The sequence below is a fragment of the Lupinus angustifolius genome, chromosome LG18, assembly GCF_001865875.1.
Source record: "Lupinus angustifolius cultivar Tanjil chromosome LG18, LupAngTanjil_v1.0, whole genome shotgun sequence".
NCBI classification, from domain to species: domain Eukaryota; kingdom Viridiplantae; phylum Streptophyta; class Magnoliopsida; order Fabales; family Fabaceae; genus Lupinus; species Lupinus angustifolius.
The window spans coordinates 12068316-12089965 of NC_032026.1; the positions used below are offsets into that span (position 1 = coordinate 12068316).

At 34.1% G+C, this 21650-nt stretch overlaps 1 protein-coding gene across 1 annotated transcript; it reads right to left on the minus strand.

Moving 5' to 3' along the window:
- LOC109332933 (polygalacturonase 1 beta-like protein 3) lies at positions 16631-19208 on the minus strand. The gene is made up of 3 exons (XM_019568101.1): positions 18941-19208; positions 17823-18813; positions 16631-17748 (listed from the first exon to the last, which is right to left on the minus strand). Exons 1-3 carry the CDS (start codon positions 19007-19009, stop codon positions 16898-16900), a joined length of 1911 nt encoding a protein of 636 aa, XP_019423646.1. The 5' UTR covers positions 19010-19208; the 3' UTR covers positions 16631-16897.

Genomic DNA, 21650 nt, shown 5'->3' on the forward strand with positions numbered 1-21650 from the left:
AATATCAAAACATATATGAATGTATAAATATAATTATTCAGAGGCACGAAAGAAAAGGTATCCGCTTTTCATAATAATAGGGCCTTTCATTGTCCTATTTTGGGCCTCTAATATTTAGAATTTCATGACCCATATAATAATTGGACCCTGGTGAATGATTCTTTAGATTTACATTTCGTTCATATAATATTTTTATATCCTTTAAATATTTGGCTGTACATTGAATTAACAAATTAGTAGTAGTATTGATGGTGAGTTATGGTTGGAAGTTTGGAAGCTAAATAAACATTACTAAGTGCTAACCCTCACTTTGCATGTATCATATGGGAGGAAGACATTTTGCTACAAAATAAACCCATAAAATGTATTGTTTCTCTCGGAACTTGGTTTGTTGAAAATCATAAGTGAGAACTTTTGGGTGTGAAATTTAAAAAACTATAAAGTTCCACATAGAATAGTTTTACAAAAACAACTCCCAAGTCCTAAATCGGAGAAAAAAAGAACGTGGAAAAAATCGTATGTTATAAATAGATGCATTCTCCCCTCATAATAACTCGCCCCAAGTTGAATGTGTTTTCATTCAACTTTTTATTTCTCTTTCATATTTTCCGTCGATGCATTTCCGGCAAACTTCTCCCCATTTCATTATGGGGATTTCAAGAATTGACACTAGTAGACATATTGTGGGATTTTGAGAATTGACACTAGTAGACATATTGTGGGATTTTGAGAATTGACACTAGTAGACATATTGTGGGATTTTGAGAGTTGGCACTGGTATCCATATTGTGGGAAAAGAATTGGTAGAGGCAGCTAAATTGTGGGCATTTCGAGAACTGACACTAGTAGTCAGATTGAGAAAAGAATTGGCAAGGGTAGTCATATTGTGGGAATTTTGAGAATTGGCACGGGTAGCCATCTTGTGGGAATTTCGAGAATTAACACTGATAGCCATATTATGGTGGGTGTATTCGAGATTGGTTCTTACAGTGCTGTAAGAATCCGATAACAGATATATGGGTTGTTTTATCCTGGGGACGGCGTAATTGATAGTCTACTTACACAATTTGGGCATTGTCACGAAACGTCTTAAAGAGAGCGACATGGTCATCACTCGACCAATAAGTATTATTCCGTGCCATTTAGAATTGTTGCATGCTACGGTAACAACAATTTTAAGACGTTTCTACTGCAATGACATTTGTAACAAGGTGCACAAGTTTTATGACCTTAACGTAAAATTGATCATTGAGTCTAAGATGCTAACTTCAATGAAAAAGAAATTCCTTTTTAAAATGAGGAATATTGGGGTCACATCAACTAGTCACAAACATGTGATTAGAGATAATGATAAAAAGTGAAAGGTTTGAAATAAAACCTAGAAGAACTAAGAAAGCAACAATTGCTAGAGAGTATAGACATGATTATATAGTCTTATATATTGGAGGAAAATTCATCAACTCTCCAAGAAGTTTTGATTTCTTTGGATGTTGATTTGTGACAAGAAGTCATAAATGATGAGATTGACTATCTAAAGTCTAACAAGAAACTGACAATTTTAGCTCAATCCACTATGAAAGTTGAGATGATAGCACTAGCAACAACTAGTGAAGAAGCAACTTCACTGAGAAGCTTGCTTGCAGAGATTCCCCTATTGGAAAAACCGACATGAGCTGTATTGATCCATTGTGATAGTACCGCAGCTATTGCAAAAATTGAGAACCGCTTCTATAATAGTAAGAAACGACACATACATTGTAAGTACAACATCATGTACGTACTAAGAATAACTTAGCAGATGCTTTGACGAAATAACTAGCTAGAGAGAAAATCTATAATACTACTAAGAGTATGAGACTATTGCCCTTAGAACGAGGATCACCCATGATGATAACCCGACCTAACTGTCTAGAGATCCCAAGAAATAGGTTCAATGGGTAACAACAAGTTATGAAGTGGTATGAGAATGAAGATACTATAAAATTATGAGAAACATGATTCGTGCAACATATGTAAGGATGAGTTAAACTCTTAATGAGATCTATACTCCAATTGGAGTGGAGTACCTAGGTTACGTGAGTACTCTTGATAGACTCACCTATGTGAATGTGGAAGTGAGGGTCGCTTCCTATGAAATTTTGGGGTATGAATTTCTAGAGTGTTCACTATACTATGATAGACATGCATGACCTTTAACGCAAGAGCTTTCCAGAATACACATTTGATGTCAGAGATAGACTTCAAGACTACGAGTCACTCTAGTAAAATTAGGATCTTATTCACGATGCAAAGGTTCAAGTCGTATGACACATTTGTTTATGCACAGTCTTATTGAGACTATATAAATTCCCGGAAATAGTTTTTTAATTTCAAGTGGGAGATTGTTGGAACTTGGTTTGTTGAAAACCATAAGGGAGAACTTTTAGCTGTAAAATCTAAAAAACTCCAAAGTTCCAAATAGAAGAATTTTGAAAAAACAACTCCCAAGTCCCACATAAGAGAGATGAGGAACTCGGAAAAAATCTCATGTTATAAATAAAGGCTTTCTCCAATCATAATAACTTGCCTCAAGTTGAATGCGTTTTCATTCAACTTTTTATTTCTTCCTCATATTTTCCACCAATGCATTTTCGGCAAACTTCTCCCCCTTTCTTTCTGGGGATTTCGAGAATTGGCATTGATAGCCATATTGTGGGATTTTGAGAGTTGGCACTGGTACCTATATTGTGGGAAAAAAATTGACACATATAGTCAAATTGTGAGCATTTCGATAACTAATACTGATAGTTAGTATTAAGGAAAAAGAATTGACACAAGTAGTCATATTATGGATATTTCAAGAACTAACATTGGTATTGAGATTGTGGGAAAATAATTGGCATGGGTAACCATATTGTGAGAATTTTGAGATCTGACACTAATAGCCATATTGTGGTAGGTGTATTCGAGATTGGTTCATACAGTGCAGTAAGAATCCGATAACAGAGAGTACAATAAGAATCCGATAACAGAGATTTGGACTGCTTTATCCCGAGGATGCCGTGGTTGATAGTCTGCTTGCACAATTTGGGCAGTGCCATGAAACGTCTTAAAGAGAGCGATCTGGTCGTGACTCAGCCAATAAATATTATTTCGTGTCATTTAGAATTGTTGCAAACTACGGTAACAACAGTTTCAACTTTCAATACTCCACTATGAGAATCTTATTAGATAAAATAGGGGTGAGCAGGACTTGGGCCTTACCCGCTCACCCGGCATGACCCGATCATCATCGGGTCCGAATAGGGTCGGGTCTAGGGTCGGGTTTAGGTTCAAAAAATAGACCCAGACAATATTTAGGACAGGGTAGGGATAAAGCATGACTCAGTCTGTCCCGTCCCACGGTCACTTGCTCATCATATTTATATGTGTTTCTACTTAAATATGTATAGAGTAATAATACCTTTTTGGTCAAAAGTATCATTTATTCTTTAATTTTTCCATAATATATACATGATTAATAATATATATACATATATCATTTTATATATAAAACTCCATATTCATAATAATAAATAATATTAAGAAGTATTTATCTAAAAAGAGTATGCGTTATATTTAATCGGGTCTAGGGTCGGACCGGGTTTAAAGGCTGACCTGATCGTTATTTAGGGTCGGATTAACTTCGGGTTTATGGCCGGATCCAGATTCAAAAAAGTGACCTAACCAATATTTAAGGTTGGGTAAGGAAAAGCCTTAACCCGGCTCAACCAGACCCATACTCACCGTAAGATAAGACACTAATTATTGTATAACATGATTCAACAAATGAATATGTTGAATTTGAATGAGGGTGTGAGATGTATTTTAATCCTTTCATAAAGTGGGTGGTTAAATATATATGGTGAAATACTGATTTGGAGTTAGAAACAAAGGTACTGCTAGGTGAGAATGCTTAATGAGTTTGAACTAGGAATATTTGTTGGCGTGGTCAATATTTGCTGCAGGTGAGAAAGTTGGCACAACTACAAAACAATATTTGCAGCATGTTGTTCTCACTTGATTTCTAAGAGGGAATAGCCTCATATGCGTGTGGATAACTGGATATGCATATAATGCCATATCATTCCAAGTCAACAAGACAAAACTTATGGCAGCATGCAATAAGTTACATTCATTATCTGCTGAAATGACTCAACTGCTCACATCTTCAAACCCCAATAAGTTTTTTTTGTAGTGGGAAGGATATCCCTCATTTCATGGGTAAAGAATTAATTGTCGCTCTCAAACCTTTGACTCTTTTGTCATTCTAACAATCTAACAGAGCCTTATACCATTAGACCACCCTCTTGTTGGTAAACCCCATAAAGTCACTTATTACTCTCAATCAAATGTTTCTTATTTTAGTGTATGGCCCATCCATAATTTCCATTTTCATCACCTCCTAAGCCAAAATTGAATGTCAGATCAAAGAATCAAAATCATAGAACAACTAGAACACATGAGTAAGGTTGTTTACACACTCAAATACTTGTTTACTATCATAATTCATCAATCATTTTTTAAAATAATTAGATCTCACTAGGTAACATAAAAGAAATACAAATTAAAAATTATTGGTAATATTCATCGATTGAAAATACAAATTAAAAAGGAACCAAACAATCTCTTTTTGTTCAGTGATCCACTGCACTGATAATATATACTAGGTGGATGAATAATCCTGCATGTTTTAAAAATATAAATCTTTTGAGTAATGGACAACTTAAAGATATGTTTCTAAGTTGAGTTTTGGACGAAATATAAGAGTTTAGAATCTCTCGTATAAGTATTTTATGGAAAATCTAAATCGGAAAGAGACCCTAAAAGAATTAATATATCTTGAGTCTTGACAACACAAGCCATTCCATCAATCTCTTGAGCCTAAAAACTAAAAACCTTCTCCCTTTTCCTTAAAGCCACCGCAACAGTGTATTGAAATTGGAGTAACTCTTACACATAAATGTAGCCTATGCAGGCACAGGAAGCCTCAGAGTTTGTAAGGTATATATCATAATTAAACTCTGTATAAGGTGCATATCCTAGCTACCCCAAATTAGGTAAATGATTAATGTACTGTACAACTTTTCTTCCCTTCTAACTGAATTTATATTGGGTGTTGCAATCTTCTTCATCAGGCAAACCTTACCAGATTCATTGGACCACTCATTCATTATGAACAACAATGTTTGGTTAATGTTTTTAATTTATTCCTTGGTGTTTGAACCAAGTTTTAAAGCTGTTTGTTATGGCAGCCACATTATTTAATGTGTAACATAAATTTGTAGTTGGGGCAGTTGAAGCATTAGTAAGATTCTACTCTAAATTAACTTCAGCATTAGAGCACATTAAAATTCTTTATAAACTCCACTCAAAGTTATGTTTCTAAATTGCATATTCAGAATGCAGAACTTAACAATTACATCACCTATTTTGGGCTTAAGACAATGTATTGGGGAAATTAAATTGCTTTATAAAATACTACTAAAAATGAAAGCTAAAGTTTTTTATTTACAATTTATAAAATAGAAAATTGGGCTTAACCACAATAATCTATGTATACAGGGGTTGCTAACTTCTTCATACTTCTTTTTAAAAAGAATGTGTTAAATTGAACCAAGGTGAAAATTTAGTTCCAAAATTAAAGTTGGAGATAGCTAAGTGCATTCTACCTTCTAAAAAAAACAAGAAATGAGAATAAGTTAGTAATCTCCTAGTAGTAAAAAAATAATAAAAATAAAGTAAGGTTTATAAGTAAGAACTCAAGGAATTTAATAGAATGAGAATTTATAAAGATAATCTACTTTCCCTTTCAAAATGAAATTTAATATTATACTTAAGAAGCTCATTATTTATTAATTATGTTGACCTTGTTTGTAAATAGGTTTAGTGGCAATATTTTTTATCATAAAATAAGTGTTTTTTTGTACGTATAAAGTATCAAGGTATCTCTTGAAACAAGTTATAATGTATTACTACCTGAATCTGATTTTAGTAACTACTATTAATTAACTGAAGCTTGCCATTAACCATAGATTACGTTTAATGACCTTGAGTTATCTTTATTAAAGTGCATTAAATTTTGCATGCTATTTTTTCTTAACGGTTCTGAAGAAATTAAGCATTAACGTTTAACTTGAAAGGGAAAGTTCAGACTATACTGGTTTGACATAAGCACCAATTCCCCATACTTTGGTACTTTATTTCCTTAATCAAATACACGAATAACTCTCTGTTATGTACCCATTATATCCACTTTTGTGAAGTTGATTTTTTTTATCATGGTACCGTTGTGCTTTCGCTTTCATCGTTGCTCATGCACAATGCATTAATCAGTGACCCAATTCAATGTTCAAACTAATACACCAGTTAGCAAGTCAAGATTTTGGAGTGCCACCTTGAAAATATATGTTCAATAATTTATATATAGTGGTTGCAAGGAAAACTTTTATTGTTTGAAATTTTCAAATCATATAATATTAAATTATGAATGAAAAGGCCTTATGTAAAACCAAATTATGAGAAGACTCTCTAACAGCATGGATAATTTGATAATTGGAATCTATGACAAGTATGGATAAACAAAGTCTGCATCAGTAGCAAAGAATTCAATAGATGATTATATTAATTAGCCAACCATTTTTTTCTACTACCAATGATATCTCATCACCTGTTTTAGTAAAGAACTGGTCATATTTTGGGTTTATGGCTGCCCCTCCCAATAAATATCGCTCATAGTAATTAACCAATCATTTGATAGGGCATATGTGACAAATTCAGTCCAAGGCCTAAACAAAGTTTGGCAGGCCAAAAAAATAGATGAAAAAAAGGAGGAAGCAATTTTTTAAATGGGGTGGGCAAAGGCACAATTGCTAGGTTTTTTGCATCTCTACAAAATTGAACTGGCTCTTTGTTTACCTTATAGGTTTAGCATAAGTTTTTTCTAATATGTCTCCATATCACACTTCAATTTACCCAAAAAAACTGGTAAGTTTGTATTGGTAGTCCAATTATACTTCTGAGTGGATTTTTCTTTAACATAGGACCCAGGTCCTTTGTTTTTCAACATTACATTTATTGGTGTATATAGAAAATGCTAATATCTTCCCATTTTGTATTTTTTGATGTTTTAATTTTTTAATATTTTTCAAATATTTTAGAAATTCAACACACATATACTACATTTTACAACTTGTTATTTATTACTCTAATTCCACCTCTTATTTCTTTCATTTTTCTTTAATGTGATTTCCAATACGAATTTAAATATAATTGTTACATCAAATTTTTACATCATTTATAAACTATATATACAATTTCATTCATGGTATTATTATTAACTAGAGCTTAAAATCTATGCATTAGCAGTGTAAAGTTTTTTACACTGTCAGCAGATCATCCACCATTGATTTGTATCACTTTTGTTTGAGAGTTAATGATAGTTAATAATGTTAAGTTTTTTGTATAATTTCATAGCTTGTAGTATAGAATAAATTGGGCCTTGAATGTGATAAATTGGGTCTTGTTGTAACCAAAGTTTCTATTAATAGAATGAGGTAGTTAGGTTGGTTGTTAATCCCAACCTACATTTTCTAAAAGTAGAGTTCAATCACATTCCATTCTTTTCATCACTTTCTTTCCCTCTTTCTTTCAACTTCATCTATGAGATATAATTCTAACCGTGGTATCTAGAGGCATAAAGATCAAAGAAGCATGTGGTGATGCCTACAATGGTGAAAGAAACTTCAGAAGTGAAGCTCACACTAGTGATCTATCAAGGACTTGGAGATAAAGAGTTGTTAAGTAGAAAGAAGAAGATGACTACTTCATGTGGATTTGTGATGAACCTACCCATTCTTGATGGGGAGAATTTTGATCATTGGAGCATCCAGATGAGGGCCATTTTCGGGTTCCAAGAGTGCTTGGATGTGGTGCAGATTGGAGTTCATCCACTCAATGAGAATCCTACAGAAGCACAAAGATTAGAGTATAGGGATGCAATGAAGAGGAATTATAAGGCAGTGTTTCTAATACACCAATGTGTGGGCAGGGCAAACTTTGAAAAAATCTCATCTGCAACCTCTGCCAAAGAAGCTTTGGAGATCCTTGACAAATGCTACTCAGGTGGAGTGAAAGTAAAAAAAAGTCAGGCTGCAAATGATGCGCAGACAATTTGAGTTGTTGCAGATGGAAGATCAAGAATTCATCTCAGAGTATTTCACCAGAATTCGTGCCTTGACCAACTTAATGAGGAGCAGTGGAGAAAAATTGGATGATCAAGGCATTGTTGAGAAGATACTCATAACCCTCTCTTCCAAATTTGATCATGTAGTAGTGGCAATTGAAGAATCAAAAGACTTAGAATTCCTAACAATTGATGAGCTCCAAGGTTCATTGGAAACACATGAGAAAAGGTTCTTGGAAAGGCTAACTGAAAGACAAACTCAGCAAGCCTTAAGTGTACAATTCAAGAAGAAAGGTAATCTTACTCAACTGGAAAGACACAACAGAACCAGTGGAAAATGGCATGGATAGAATAGTAGTGATGCTGCTAAAATAAATCAGTCTGATCATGAAACTCACATGTATGATACATCTAACTTGAGTCATGATATTGAGTCAAGAAATGCAAATGCAAAGAGAATGAGTAATCTCAATGCAAAGAAGAAGAAAGATAAGAGCAAGATCCAGTGCTACAATTGTAACAAGTGGGGTCATTTTGCATCTGAATGCAAGCTTAAAAGGTGGCACAAGGAAGCAGAAGCTAGATTAGCAACAGATGAAGAATCTGAAGAAGAGGTATTGCTAATGGCTGAAGAAGTGGACTCAATCTCAGATGAAATTGAAATTGAGAACTCCAACACAGAACTAACAGAGATTGAACCAAAAGAAGATGCTCTAATGATGATCACAACCAAGCAGGACCAACACTCATCATCAGACAACTAGTATTTGGATACAGGATGTTCCAATCACATGACTGGACATAGAGAATGGTTTACATCTCTTGATAATTCAATAAAGACCAGAGTCAAGTTTGCAGATGACAGTTCTATTAATGCAGAAGGAATAGGCAAGATTTTGATTAAAAGAAAAGATGGTGCAGTCTCTAGCATTACAAATGTGTTGTATGTGCCTAGGATGAAAAATAATACATCACCTATTTTGGGCTTAAGACAATGTATTGGGGAAATTAAATTGCTTTATAAAATACTACTAAAAATGAAAGCTAAAGTTTTTTATTTACAATTTATAAAATAGAAAATTGGGCTTAACCACAATAATCTATGTATACAGGGGTTGCTAACTTCTTCATACTTCTTTTTAAAAAGAATGTGTTAAATTGAACCAAGGTGAAAATTTAGTTCCAAAATTAAAGTTGGAGATAGCTAAGTGCATTCTACCTTCTAAAAAAAACAAGAAATGAGAATAAGTTAGTAATCTCCTAGTAGTAAAAAAATAATAAAAATAAAGTAAGGTTTATAAGTAAGAACTCAAGGAATTTAATAGAATGAGAATTTATAAAGATAATCTACTTTCCCTTTCAAAATGAAATTTAATATTATACTTAAGAAGCTCATTATTTATTAATTATGTTGACCTTGTTTGTAAATAGGTTTAGTGGCAATATTTTTTATCATAAAATAAGTGTTTTTTTGTACGTATAAAGTATCAAGGTATCTCTTGAAACAAGTTATAATGTATTACTACCTGAATCTGATTTTAGTAACTACTATTAATTAACTGAAGCTTGCCATTAACCATAGATTACGTTTAATGACCTTGAGTTATCTTTATTAAAGTGCATTAAATTTTGCATGCTATTTTTTCTTAACGGTTCTGAAGAAATTAAGCATTAACGTTTAACTTGAAAGGGAAAGTTCAGACTATACTGGTTTGACATAAGCACCAATTCCCCATACTTTGGTACTTTATTTCCTTAATCAAATACACGAATAACTCTCTGTTATGTACCCATTATATCCACTTTTGTGAAGTTGATTTTTTTTATCATGGTACCGTTGTGCTTTCGCTTTCATCGTTGCTCATGCACAATGCATTAATCAGTGACCCAATTCAATGTTCAAACTAATACACCAGTTAGCAAGTCAAGATTTTGGAGTGCCACCTTGAAAATATATGTTCAATAATTTATATATAGTGGTTGCAAGGAAAACTTTTATTGTTTGAAATTTTCAAATCATATAATATTAAATTATGAATGAAAAGGCCTTATGTAAAACCAAATTATGAGAAGACTCTCTAACAGCATGGATAATTTGATAATTGGAATCTATGACAAGTATGGATAAACAAAGTCTGCATCAGTAGCAAAGAATTCAATAGATGATTATATTAATTAGCCAACCATTTTTTTCTACTACCAATGATATCTCATCACCTGTTTTAGTAAAGAACTGGTCATATTTTGGGTTTATGGCTGCCCCTCCCAATAAATATCGCTCATAGTAATTAACCAATCATTTGATAGGGCATATGTGACAAATTCAGTCCAAGGCCTAAACAAAGTTTGGCAGGCCAAAAAAATAGATGAAAAAAAGGAGGAAGCAATTTTTTAAATGGGGTGGGCAAAGGCACAATTGCTAGGTTTTTTGCATCTCTACAAAATTGAACTGGCTCTTTGTTTACCTTATAGGTTTAGCATAAGTTTTTTCTAATATGTCTCCATATCACACTTCAATTTACCCAAAAAAACTGGTAAGTTTGTATTGGTAGTCCAATTATACTTCTGAGTGGATTTTTCTTTAACATAGGACCCAGGTCCTTTGTTTTTCAACATTACATTTATTGGTGTATATAGAAAATGCTAATATCTTCCCATTTTGTATTTTTTGATGTTTTAATTTTTTAATATTTTTCAAATATTTTAGAAATTCAACACACATATACTACATTTTACAACTTGTTATTTATTACTCTAATTCCACCTCTTATTTCTTTCATTTTTCTTTAATGTGATTTCCAATACGAATTTAAATATAATTGTTACATCAAATTTTTACATCATTTATAAACTATATATACAATTTCATTCATGGTATTATTATTAACTAGAGCTTAAAATCTATGCATTAGCAGTGTAAAGTTTTTTACACTGTCAGCAGATCATCCACCATTGATTTGTATCACTTTTGTTTGAGAGTTAATGATAGTTAATAATGTTAAGTTTTTTGTATAATTTCATAGCTTGTAGTATAGAATAAATTGGGCCTTGAATGTGATAAATTGGGTCTTGTTGTAACCAAAGTTTCTATTAATAGAATGAGGTAGTTAGGTTGGTTGTTAATCCCAACCTACATTTTCTAAAAGTAGAGTTCAATCACATTCCATTCTTTTCATCACTTTCTTTCCCTCTTTCTTTCAACTTCATCTATGAGATATAATTCTAACCGTGGTATCTAGAGGCATAAAGATCAAAGAAGCATGTGGTGATGCCTACAATGGTGAAAGAAACTTCAGAAGTGAAGCTCACACTAGTGATCTATCAAGGACTTGGAGATAAAGAGTTGTTAAGTAGAAAGAAGAAGATGACTACTTCATGTGGATTTGTGATGAACCTACCCATTCTTGATGGGGAGAATTTTGATCATTGGAGCATCCAGATGAGGGCCATTTTCGGGTTCCAAGAGTGCTTGGATGTGGTGCAGATTGGAGTTCATCCACTCAATGAGAATCCTACAGAAGCACAAAGATTAGAGTATAGGGATGCAATGAAGAGGAATTATAAGGCAGTGTTTCTAATACACCAATGTGTGGGCAGGGCAAACTTTGAAAAAATCTCATCTGCAACCTCTGCCAAAGAAGCTTTGGAGATCCTTGACAAATGCTACTCAGGTGGAGTGAAAGTAAAAAAAAGTCAGGCTGCAAATGATGCGCAGACAATTTGAGTTGTTGCAGATGGAAGATCAAGAATTCATCTCAGAGTATTTCACCAGAATTCGTGCCTTGACCAACTTAATGAGGAGCAGTGGAGAAAAATTGGATGATCAAGGCATTGTTGAGAAGATACTCATAACCCTCTCTTCCAAATTTGATCATGTAGTAGTGGCAATTGAAGAATCAAAAGACTTAGAATTCCTAACAATTGATGAGCTCCAAGGTTCATTGGAAACACATGAGAAAAGGTTCTTGGAAAGGCTAACTGAAAGACAAACTCAGCAAGCCTTAAGTGTACAATTCAAGAAGAAAGGTAATCTTACTCAACTGGAAAGACACAACAGAACCAGTGGAAAATGGCATGGATAGAATAGTAGTGATGCTGCTAAAATAAATCAGTCTGATCATGAAACTCACATGTATGATACATCTAACTTGAGTCATGATATTGAGTCAAGAAATGCAAATGCAAAGAGAATGAGTAATCTCAATGCAAAGAAGAAGAAAGATAAGAGCAAGATCCAGTGCTACAATTGTAACAAGTGGGGTCATTTTGCATCTGAATGCAAGCTTAAAAGGTGGCACAAGGAAGCAGAAGCTAGATTAGCAACAGATGAAGAATCTGAAGAAGAGGTATTGCTAATGGCTGAAGAAGTGGACTCAATCTCAGATGAAATTGAAATTGAGAACTCCAACACAGAACTAACAGAGATTGAACCAAAAGAAGATGCTCTAATGATGATCACAACCAAGCAGGACCAACACTCATCATCAGACAACTAGTATTTGGATACAGGATGTTCCAATCACATGACTGGACATAGAGAATGGTTTACATCTCTTGATAATTCAATAAAGACCAGAGTCAAGTTTGCAGATGACAGTTCTATTAATGCAGAAGGAATAGGCAAGATTTTGATTAAAAGAAAAGATGGTGCAGTCTCTAGCATTACAAATGTGTTGTATGTGCCTAGGATGAAAAATAATCTCATAAGCCTAGGACAACTGCTTGAAAAGGGCTATAAGATGAGAATGGAAGATAGAGTCCTCAAGATTTTCAACAATGAAGGTAGACTAATCTTGAAGGCTTCACTCTCCATCAACAGGACCTTCCAGATAGGAATTCACCTTAGTGATCACAATTGCATGAAGTAAGTAGCTGATCAAACAAGAACTTGGCACTAAAGATTTTGTCATCTTAATCTCAAGAGCCTAGAGGCATTAAGCAAAGATGACATGGTGACTGAACTACCTGAGATCAACCTTTCCACCAATATATGTGAAGATTGCATCATAAGCAAACAAACTAGAAATACCTTCACATCATAGGTCTCAACAAAAACGAGCAAACCTCTGGAAGTGGTATACACAGATGTATGTGGTCCATTGGAAGTTCAATCCATTGGAGGAAACAGTTACTTCGTGACCTTCAAGGATGACTTCACATGAAGCTTTGGATCTATTTGATTAAAAAGAAGAGTGAAGTGTTTGAAATATTTACAAGCTTCAAAGCACTTGTTGAGAATTAGTGTGGAAGAAGATTATTGCTAATAAGAAGTGATGGAGGAGGGGAGTATGTCTCAAAAGAATTCAATGATTTTTGCAATAAAGAAGGTATCACGCATGAAGTGATAACACCATATACACCTCAACATAATGGCACAACTGAAAGAGTTAATAGATCCCTCATGAACATGGTCAGAGGGATGCTGAAAACAAAAGGGCTACCCAATAGATTTGGGGGGAAGTAGTGGTCACTGCAACCTATGTTGCGAATAGAAGTGCTACAAAAAGATTAAAAGGAACAACACATGAAGAGGCTTGTTCAGGAAACAAACCAGATGTGAAGCATTTGATGGTCTTTGGGTCAATCTGCTTGAGGCATATACTAGACAACAAAAGGAAGAAATTGGATGATGAAGGAGAAAAACTCATTTACCTAGGATATCATACAACAAGAGCCTACAAAGTCTTTGATCCAAAGACTAACTCCACATTGTATAGCAGAGACATCAAGTTTGATGAGACTCAAGCCTGGGATTGGCATTCAACAAGAACTTCCTCAGATAAAGTGGGTCAAATGAACCTAGAAGAGACTCATGAGCCACAAGGGGATGTTGTACATTATGAGCATATCAGTGACACAAGTAATAGACCTCAAAGACAAATGCAACCACCAACTAGATTGAGGGACTATGAGGTATTTTTTGATACTGCAATCACAATAAATGGTGATTTAGTACACATGGCAATGCTGGCTGAAATGGAACCAATTAAATTTGAACAAGCTATAAAAGAGACTTGTTGGGTAGAAGCTATGAAGGAGGAGATTGGATCAATCAAAAGAAACAATACTTGGGAACTAACAACACTACCTAAAGGGAAGAAGGCGATTTCAGTCAAATGGGTGTATAAGGTGAAGGTAAAACCAGATGGAGAAGTGTCTAAGCACAAAGCTAGATTGGTTTCAAAAGGCTTATTGCAAAGACCAGGCTTAGACTTTTATGAGGTATTTGCTTCAATTACAAGAATTGAAACTGCGAGACTTGTTGTGGCAATTGCAAGCTCACTAAACTAGTCTCTTAGCCAACTAGATCTAAAATCAGCCTTTCTGAATGGTCCTTGGACAAAGAGGTTTATGTGACCCAACCTCAAGGATTCGAAATTCCTGGACAAGAGTTGAAGGTATACAAGCTGCATAAAGCTCTATATGGACTTAGACAGGCACCAAGGGCATGGAATAAGAGAATCGATGGCTTCTTTCTGAAACAAGGACTCACTAGATGCAAAAATGAGCATGGTATCTACATCAAAGAAGCATCCACTGAAGCATCAATAGTAATATGCTTATATGTGGATGATCTTTTGATCACAAGCTGCAACAATGAAGCAATAGAGGACATAAAGACAAAATTGAAGCAGGAATTTGAGATGTCAGATATAGGAACACTTGCATACTTCCTAGGGATTGAATTCACAAGAGTTAGAAGTTGAATTCTGATGCACCAGAAGAAAAACATCTCAAAAATACTTAAAAGATTTGGGATGCTCGAATGTAACACTGTTATAACACCAGTTGAAGTAGGTAACACCCTGTGCAAAGGAAGTCTTGGAGAAGAATCAGTTGACCCAACACTATTCAGACAAATAATTGGGTCATTGAGGTATGTGTATAACTCCAGACCAGATATAGCTTATGGAGTTGGGGTAGTTAGTAGACACATGGAAGATCCTAGAGCCTCACATATGCAAGGAGCCAAGAGACTACTTAGATACTTGAAAGGAAGTCTAGACTATGGTGTGCTTTTTTCCTAAAGCCGGACAGTTGAAACAAAAGGCAATATATGGCTATACTAATGATGATTGGTGTGGAGATAAGGATGATAGAAAGAGCACCACTCGATACTTGTTCAAATTCGAAAATGCATGAGTTAGTTGGAGCTCGAAGTAGCAAGAAGTTGTGGCACTTTCATCCCGTGAAGCGGAGTATATTGTTGCTTGCTTAGGAGCTTGCCAAGGCCTATGGTTGCAGTCTCTGCTCAATGAGATAAGAGTGAATGCTAATGAATCAATGCTGATATTCGTGGACAATAAATCAACAATCAATCTATCCAAGAATTCTGTTTTTCATAGGCGTAGCAAACACATAGACACTTAGTACCATTTCTTAAGGGATCAAGTGGAGAAGGACAACTTGGAGTTAGAATTCTGCACCTCCTTGGAATAGCAAACCGACATCTTCACAAAGGCACTCAAAGAGAAATGTTTGAGAAGCAAAGAAGGCAACTTGGTGTCATGAGTTTATTAAGCTTGAATTAGGGAGGAGTGTTAAGTTGTTTGTATAATTCCATAGCTTGTAGTATAGAATAAATTGGGCCTTGAATGTGATAAGTTGGGCCTTGTTGTAACCAAAGTTTCTATTAATAGAATGAGGTAGTTAGGTTGGTTGTTAATCCCAACCTACATTTTCTAAAAGTAGAGTTCAATCACATTCCATTCTTTTCATCACTTTCTTTCCCTCTTTCTTTCAACTTCATCAATGAACCCTAACGAATAAATCAATAGTAGATAATTGCTGACAATATAAAAAACCATTATACTATCGGTATATACATATTAAATCATCTTGACTATTTCCCATTGAGATTCTTGAGAAGCAACAAAATCACCAATTTATCCTCAAATTTGGAGTTAATCTTAGAAGCCACAAGGCACGTGGACATACTCAAATTATTGTTATGCTACTACTTTTCTCCTATTACTCTTATTTGGACATTGGCCAACAATTCCTGGCTCGTGAACTTTGTCACACCAATACAGAGCAAGTTTTGTGTGCTTTAAGGACCACCCCATCTTTTAGTTCACATGGCTTTGTATATATATGTGGAAATTTCAATTGTGCGTCCTTCTAAGTTCTAATTATTCTCCCCCCTCTAATATTTATCAACATGTAGAATCTCGATCATGTTTCTTTTTCTTCTGTCATGGAGTGTTGTTCTAATCAGTGCCCCCAACAATACCAATCAATAATTATTGAGTCCAAACAAACACACCAACCATAAACACAAATAATAAAGAGAAAAGATGTATATAATGACAATGCAAAAGTTTTTTACACTATTATTGCATCATTCATCATTCATTTTCAATCATCATCTATTCTTAAATAGAAGTATTACAAAGGTACTAAAATTATACTCATAGATAGTTATAAAATAAAAGCCATTGCTTGATTCATTGCCTCCAATCATTATGGAAGCCATAAACACTTTCAGAACCCAAGCTATAATAATGATTTGATAAGTAATAACAATCATATAAATATACCTTCTTCCAAATGTAAACCATGACTTAAATAGCTTTTCTATTAAAAAAATACATTACTAATTTCCAAATTGAAATAAACTATTTGTGGCATAGAACCAACTGCTAAATTATCTTAGCAACTGTTCCTTATGTTGTTTGTTGTAGAACCATCTTCTCAATCAGCAATTGTCCAAGTCAAGTCATTCTCAAAGATCCAATGGCACACTTCAATTTGACCTGGACCCGACCCTAGAGCGAGAAATGCACCATGGGTGGGGCTCCAAATAGAGGTATCCAAGTGACATATAGCAACACCATGGTTAATCTTGGATTTGGTACTCGGGTCAAGTAGATCCGCTTCATAAACCCGAACCTTAGGCACAGAATGGCAATAATAGAGCAAATAAGGAAACAAACTTTGGTGACAAGAAACAGATTGTGTGACTTTACCACCATTGATCCCCTTAACATTACTCACCATCACATTCTTCTTTGACCCATTTACATTCTCGGTTGTTCGAGCTACCACATTTCGACCCAAAACCGAAGTCGCAAAGTCGATCATATCCTCCATTGACCCAACACACCGTTTTGTCTCACCAGGACTCGGTACCCTCTCACACTCACCCAAAGAGTCCTTCATCATCTTTTCCATTGAACTATTATCATAAGCCTTGAAAATCTTCTTCAACTCAGATATCTTCGATGACGAAAAGGGTAATTTCGACAAAATACTCCGGGGCAAAAACGACCTTTGCGGCATTTTATCTCTAATATCAGGCAAAGGCATCACAGTCCCTTCCTTCATCATCTTCTCCCTAAAGAATTTGCCTGGCTCAACCCACTTATTTACCAAACTGCCACTCACTGATGCAGCACGTTGACTCACTGAACCACTTGAACTCGATTTAGTATACCTCGAAAACGAGACAGAAACATCTTCCTTGTTATACTCCTTAAACGTGTTATTCACCCCATATGTTGTAAACCCAACTTTACTTTCACCAGTAGCACCTTTTCCATAACCTGAAATCCAAAATTTCAGAAAACATGCTTAAAAAATATGCATAGTAAATAATAATTTTTTTTTTTTATTAAACCTGTGAATTTGTCTGTTCCTTCATTGAATGATTGGCCATAGTTGCTAAAACCAATTTCAGCAGCATTGGAATTTTTAGCATAAGAAGTGAATGAATCAGCACCAACATTAGATTGATCACGATAACTAGTGAAAGTTTCAGTAACACCGTTTCCATCATCAGCATAGTTATTGAAATTGATAGTGGGGTTGTTCATGTCAAAACCATAACTTGTGAAACTGTCATTGGCGCCATTTGCGGTTTCAGCATAATTGGAAAAACCAGAACCAACAACGTTGGAGCCTTTTCCGTACGATGAAAACTTGTTCTCAGGGCCGTTACCGTTTTTGCCGTACGATGAGAATGATTGTTCACCGGAATTGCCGTCTTCGGAGTATGCGGTGAAGGATTGGGTTCTTCCGTTTGCGTCGGAGGAGTAGGCTGTGAATCGGAGATCAGGGACATTGGAATGATCGGAGTAAACTTTGAAGTCACCAGCGCCTCCGGTGCCTCCGGTGCCGTAGGTGTGGAAGGTTTGTTCAGCGACGTTTCCACCGCCTGCGTAGCTGGTGAAACTATCGTTATGGCCGGCGGAGTTTCGGCTGTAGCGGCGGAAATCGTTCACCGGGATATTCGATCCATCTGAGTAGTTCTTGAACGAGTCAAGCCCACCGGGTCGACTCGTTCCGTAATTGGTGAAGTTCTTATCTTGGTAACTTACAAAGTTTGAGTCTTTGTCATGCTTTTCCAAACTCGGTCGCAAATCAGGGAAACAGAGGAGTTTCGCTGCGGCGCAGAACTCAGGGAGGCGCGTGGAGAGTGCAGCACCGCCGTCTACGGCGGCGAGTTTAGCAAACGCCGCCGCATCAACGGCATTCAGCGTTGAGGCTTTGGAAAAAAGGAACGATGGTTTGGGAAGGTTGTTACGGATCTCTTTGTCCCAGTAACGAATCAGATAAGCCTTTGGAGTAAAAGGGTTTTTGGCTTCTCCGGCCACCGTGGCAAAACCGATCTGCATTGATGGCAAAAAAAATTAAATACCCATTACAGAAATGAGAATAATAGAGATGAAACAATTGAAAAGATTGATACTTTGAAATGATTTGAAACAAATGATGAGAGTTAAGAGAAGTTCTTACACTGAAAGATGATGAGAAGAGGGTAATGAGACAGAAAAGTCTCACATGGCTATGTTGTTGTTTGTTCATATTGTTTTTCCTTTGTTCCAGACAGTGAGGAAACTGAAAGAAAATTGAGAATGGTAAGAGAATTAAGAATGTTGGTATAAAAAATATTTGATTTTAGATTGGGCTTTAAATGTTTTCAATCTTTTGGTGTGTGATGCTCAGAACTTTGTCACTCACCTGCAAAGTGCATTAGCAATAATTAATTAATTTGATGTAAAGCTCAGAATAAACTTGGTGCTATATTAAATTTTCAACTTATAGCGTGTGGTTTTATTATAGTTAATGAAGTGGGAAGATGGGAGAAATAGAAATCATATAAAAACAAAAATTCAGTGAAGTAACGAGTCAGAAAGTTATGTGTATCCAACTAGATAGTAAAAGAAAGAAGTACAATAACGATAAAAGAGGGAGAGGAAAAATGAAAATGGAGTGGTCATTGAAATTTTGTGAGCATAAAAGGATAGAGTGGATATGAGTACCTTGATATGATGGACAGTTTGCATGAGCAAATTCATGGGGATAGGGGGAGAATTTATAGTTCTTCAAAACCCAAAGTAATGCGCACTCCAAAGGGATTAAGCGGTAACAGATTCTGGTTTGCTTGGATATAGTCACAAGCATATTTTATAAATAACAAGTATGTATTAGATTTTAGATCAACTAAAAAATAAATAATTCAATTCTTGTAAATATCATTTATTATGAAGGACAGTTATGTATGATAAAAAAAAGGTTAATTCCTTATTTTTATTTATTAGGAGGGAATGTTATTTATTTAAAGAATACATTTTGTAATACAAAAACAAACTACTACATATTTTCATTTTTCCCGATTTATTTGTTGGTTTAGATGTTTAATAGTGTATTAATTGTTATTTTTTATGTTTGTTTATTACTTTATTAATTCGTGTAATATTAAAAAAGTAATGATTAAAAATAATGAAATTATATATTAGGAACAATGATAGTATTTATTACCTTTAGTTTTAAGAAAATTATTAAGGAACCAAAGCAGAAGGTTTGTATTAGAAAAAGGAACAACTTTTTTTCATGTAACATATCCGATATATGTTTGTGAACACATAATTTCATAGATTATTGGATTAAGAAAGATTAATATTGTTGTTGGTATATTATTATTAAATTGTCTGATTTGTTTTGATGGCAAATTTCTCTATCATAGCCCTTGTAAATAATCTAATATATTTGTTACCATACTTGCCTATCTCATTTATTGATATATTTGATTGTTGATATATTTGGAGTAAAGTGTTAAACTATTTTTGTTCAAATATATAATAACTATCAAGTTAGTTGTAAAAAATGTCCAACAAATAAATCACTCAAATTAAAATGGCCAACCAAGTTAATACCTATGTTTGTAGATATCAAACCCTCCAATAAGTTGCTACAGTTCTTTGCATCAGTGAAATGGAAGAGTTATATGTTTCTAATAGTATCTCATTTCATGTCTCAAGTCAGCTATATATTAATACATGGATAAAATAAAATTTTAAAAATAAAAAGTGATAAAATAGATCACTCTGATCTGATTGACTTATGACATAAAGAGACACCATTTAGGACAAGTGATCTTCCTCTCACTCAAATAATCTCATATTGCTTAAAGACCCCACAATCATTAAGAGCATATTTCCACACGGTCTTCCTTTATTGTAGAGAAGTTTATCCCAAAACAACATCCACAAGAAAGGTAACAATGAAAGAAAAAAATTCCTCTCTCAGTTTATTATTGTTTCTGGAAATTTTACAAAATCAAGATACATTTATGTACTCAATAACTTAAGTGGAAAAAAAATATAATTATTTTGTACTACCAATAATATTTCTTTAACTTTTTTGATAAACAGCTAATTACTTTTGAGATGTTTGATTGGCTCTCAACAAAAAAAAAATCTCTTATAACAATCGTACATCATTAGACCAATATATTAATGATAAAAAAGAAGATGATTTAATAACGTTAATGATGAGAAGTTTTGGAAAATGACCTACAATTTTTGGCAATATTCTCGTTTCCCTTAATTTACGTGAAATTATCCAATTATTTTTATAAAGAGGGCCGAAGGTGGTAGTATTTCTTATGCAAAATTTTATGTTCTCCATATTTATTATTTTATTGAGGATTTTGTTAAACATTGATAATGTGTAATATTCTAATAGAATAATAGAGAAAATTTAATCTTGAAAATTAAATATTATAAAAGCTAAGAATTAACATTTTAAGTTTTCTGATATTAACTTAACAATGCTGTGTCTTTACATATTGCCCCAGGGGCGATAGTTAGTAATATCATTTATTTATATTTGCATTTGGTAAACATTACTCACGTTTTTATAATCCAATAAATTTAATAATACAGATTAATATTTCCATAAATTAAAGTTATAAAGGCAAAAATTAGAAATAAGTAAAAGATATAAAATTTATTATGCATGAAATAAATTTAATTTTAGAGATAATATAATTAATGGAAATATAAATTGTTTATCATTTTTCTATATTAACAACAGCACATATAGATATGAATAATAATAAATAGTATTCTGGCATGCAATACTGTTCTTGTCGACCCACTTTTTTAATTCAATATATTTAATATAATAGGTGACGTACCAATAATAAAAGATATAAATGCAC

Excerpts from the sequence above, each read along its gene's own strand:
- LOC109332933 (XM_019568101.1), bottom strand. The coding sequence starts at position 19,009 with ATGAACAAACAACAACATAGCCATGTGAGACTTTTCTGTCTCATTACC. Across the intron at positions 18,814-18,940 it reads TCTTCTCATCATCTTTCAGT|ATCGGTTTTGCCACGGTGGC; the intron begins GTAAGAACTTCT and ends CCATCAATGCAG. Across the intron at positions 17,749-17,822 it reads AGGAACAGACAAATTCACAG|GTTATGGAAAAGGTGCTACT; the intron begins GTTTAATAAAAA and ends TTTGGATTTCAG.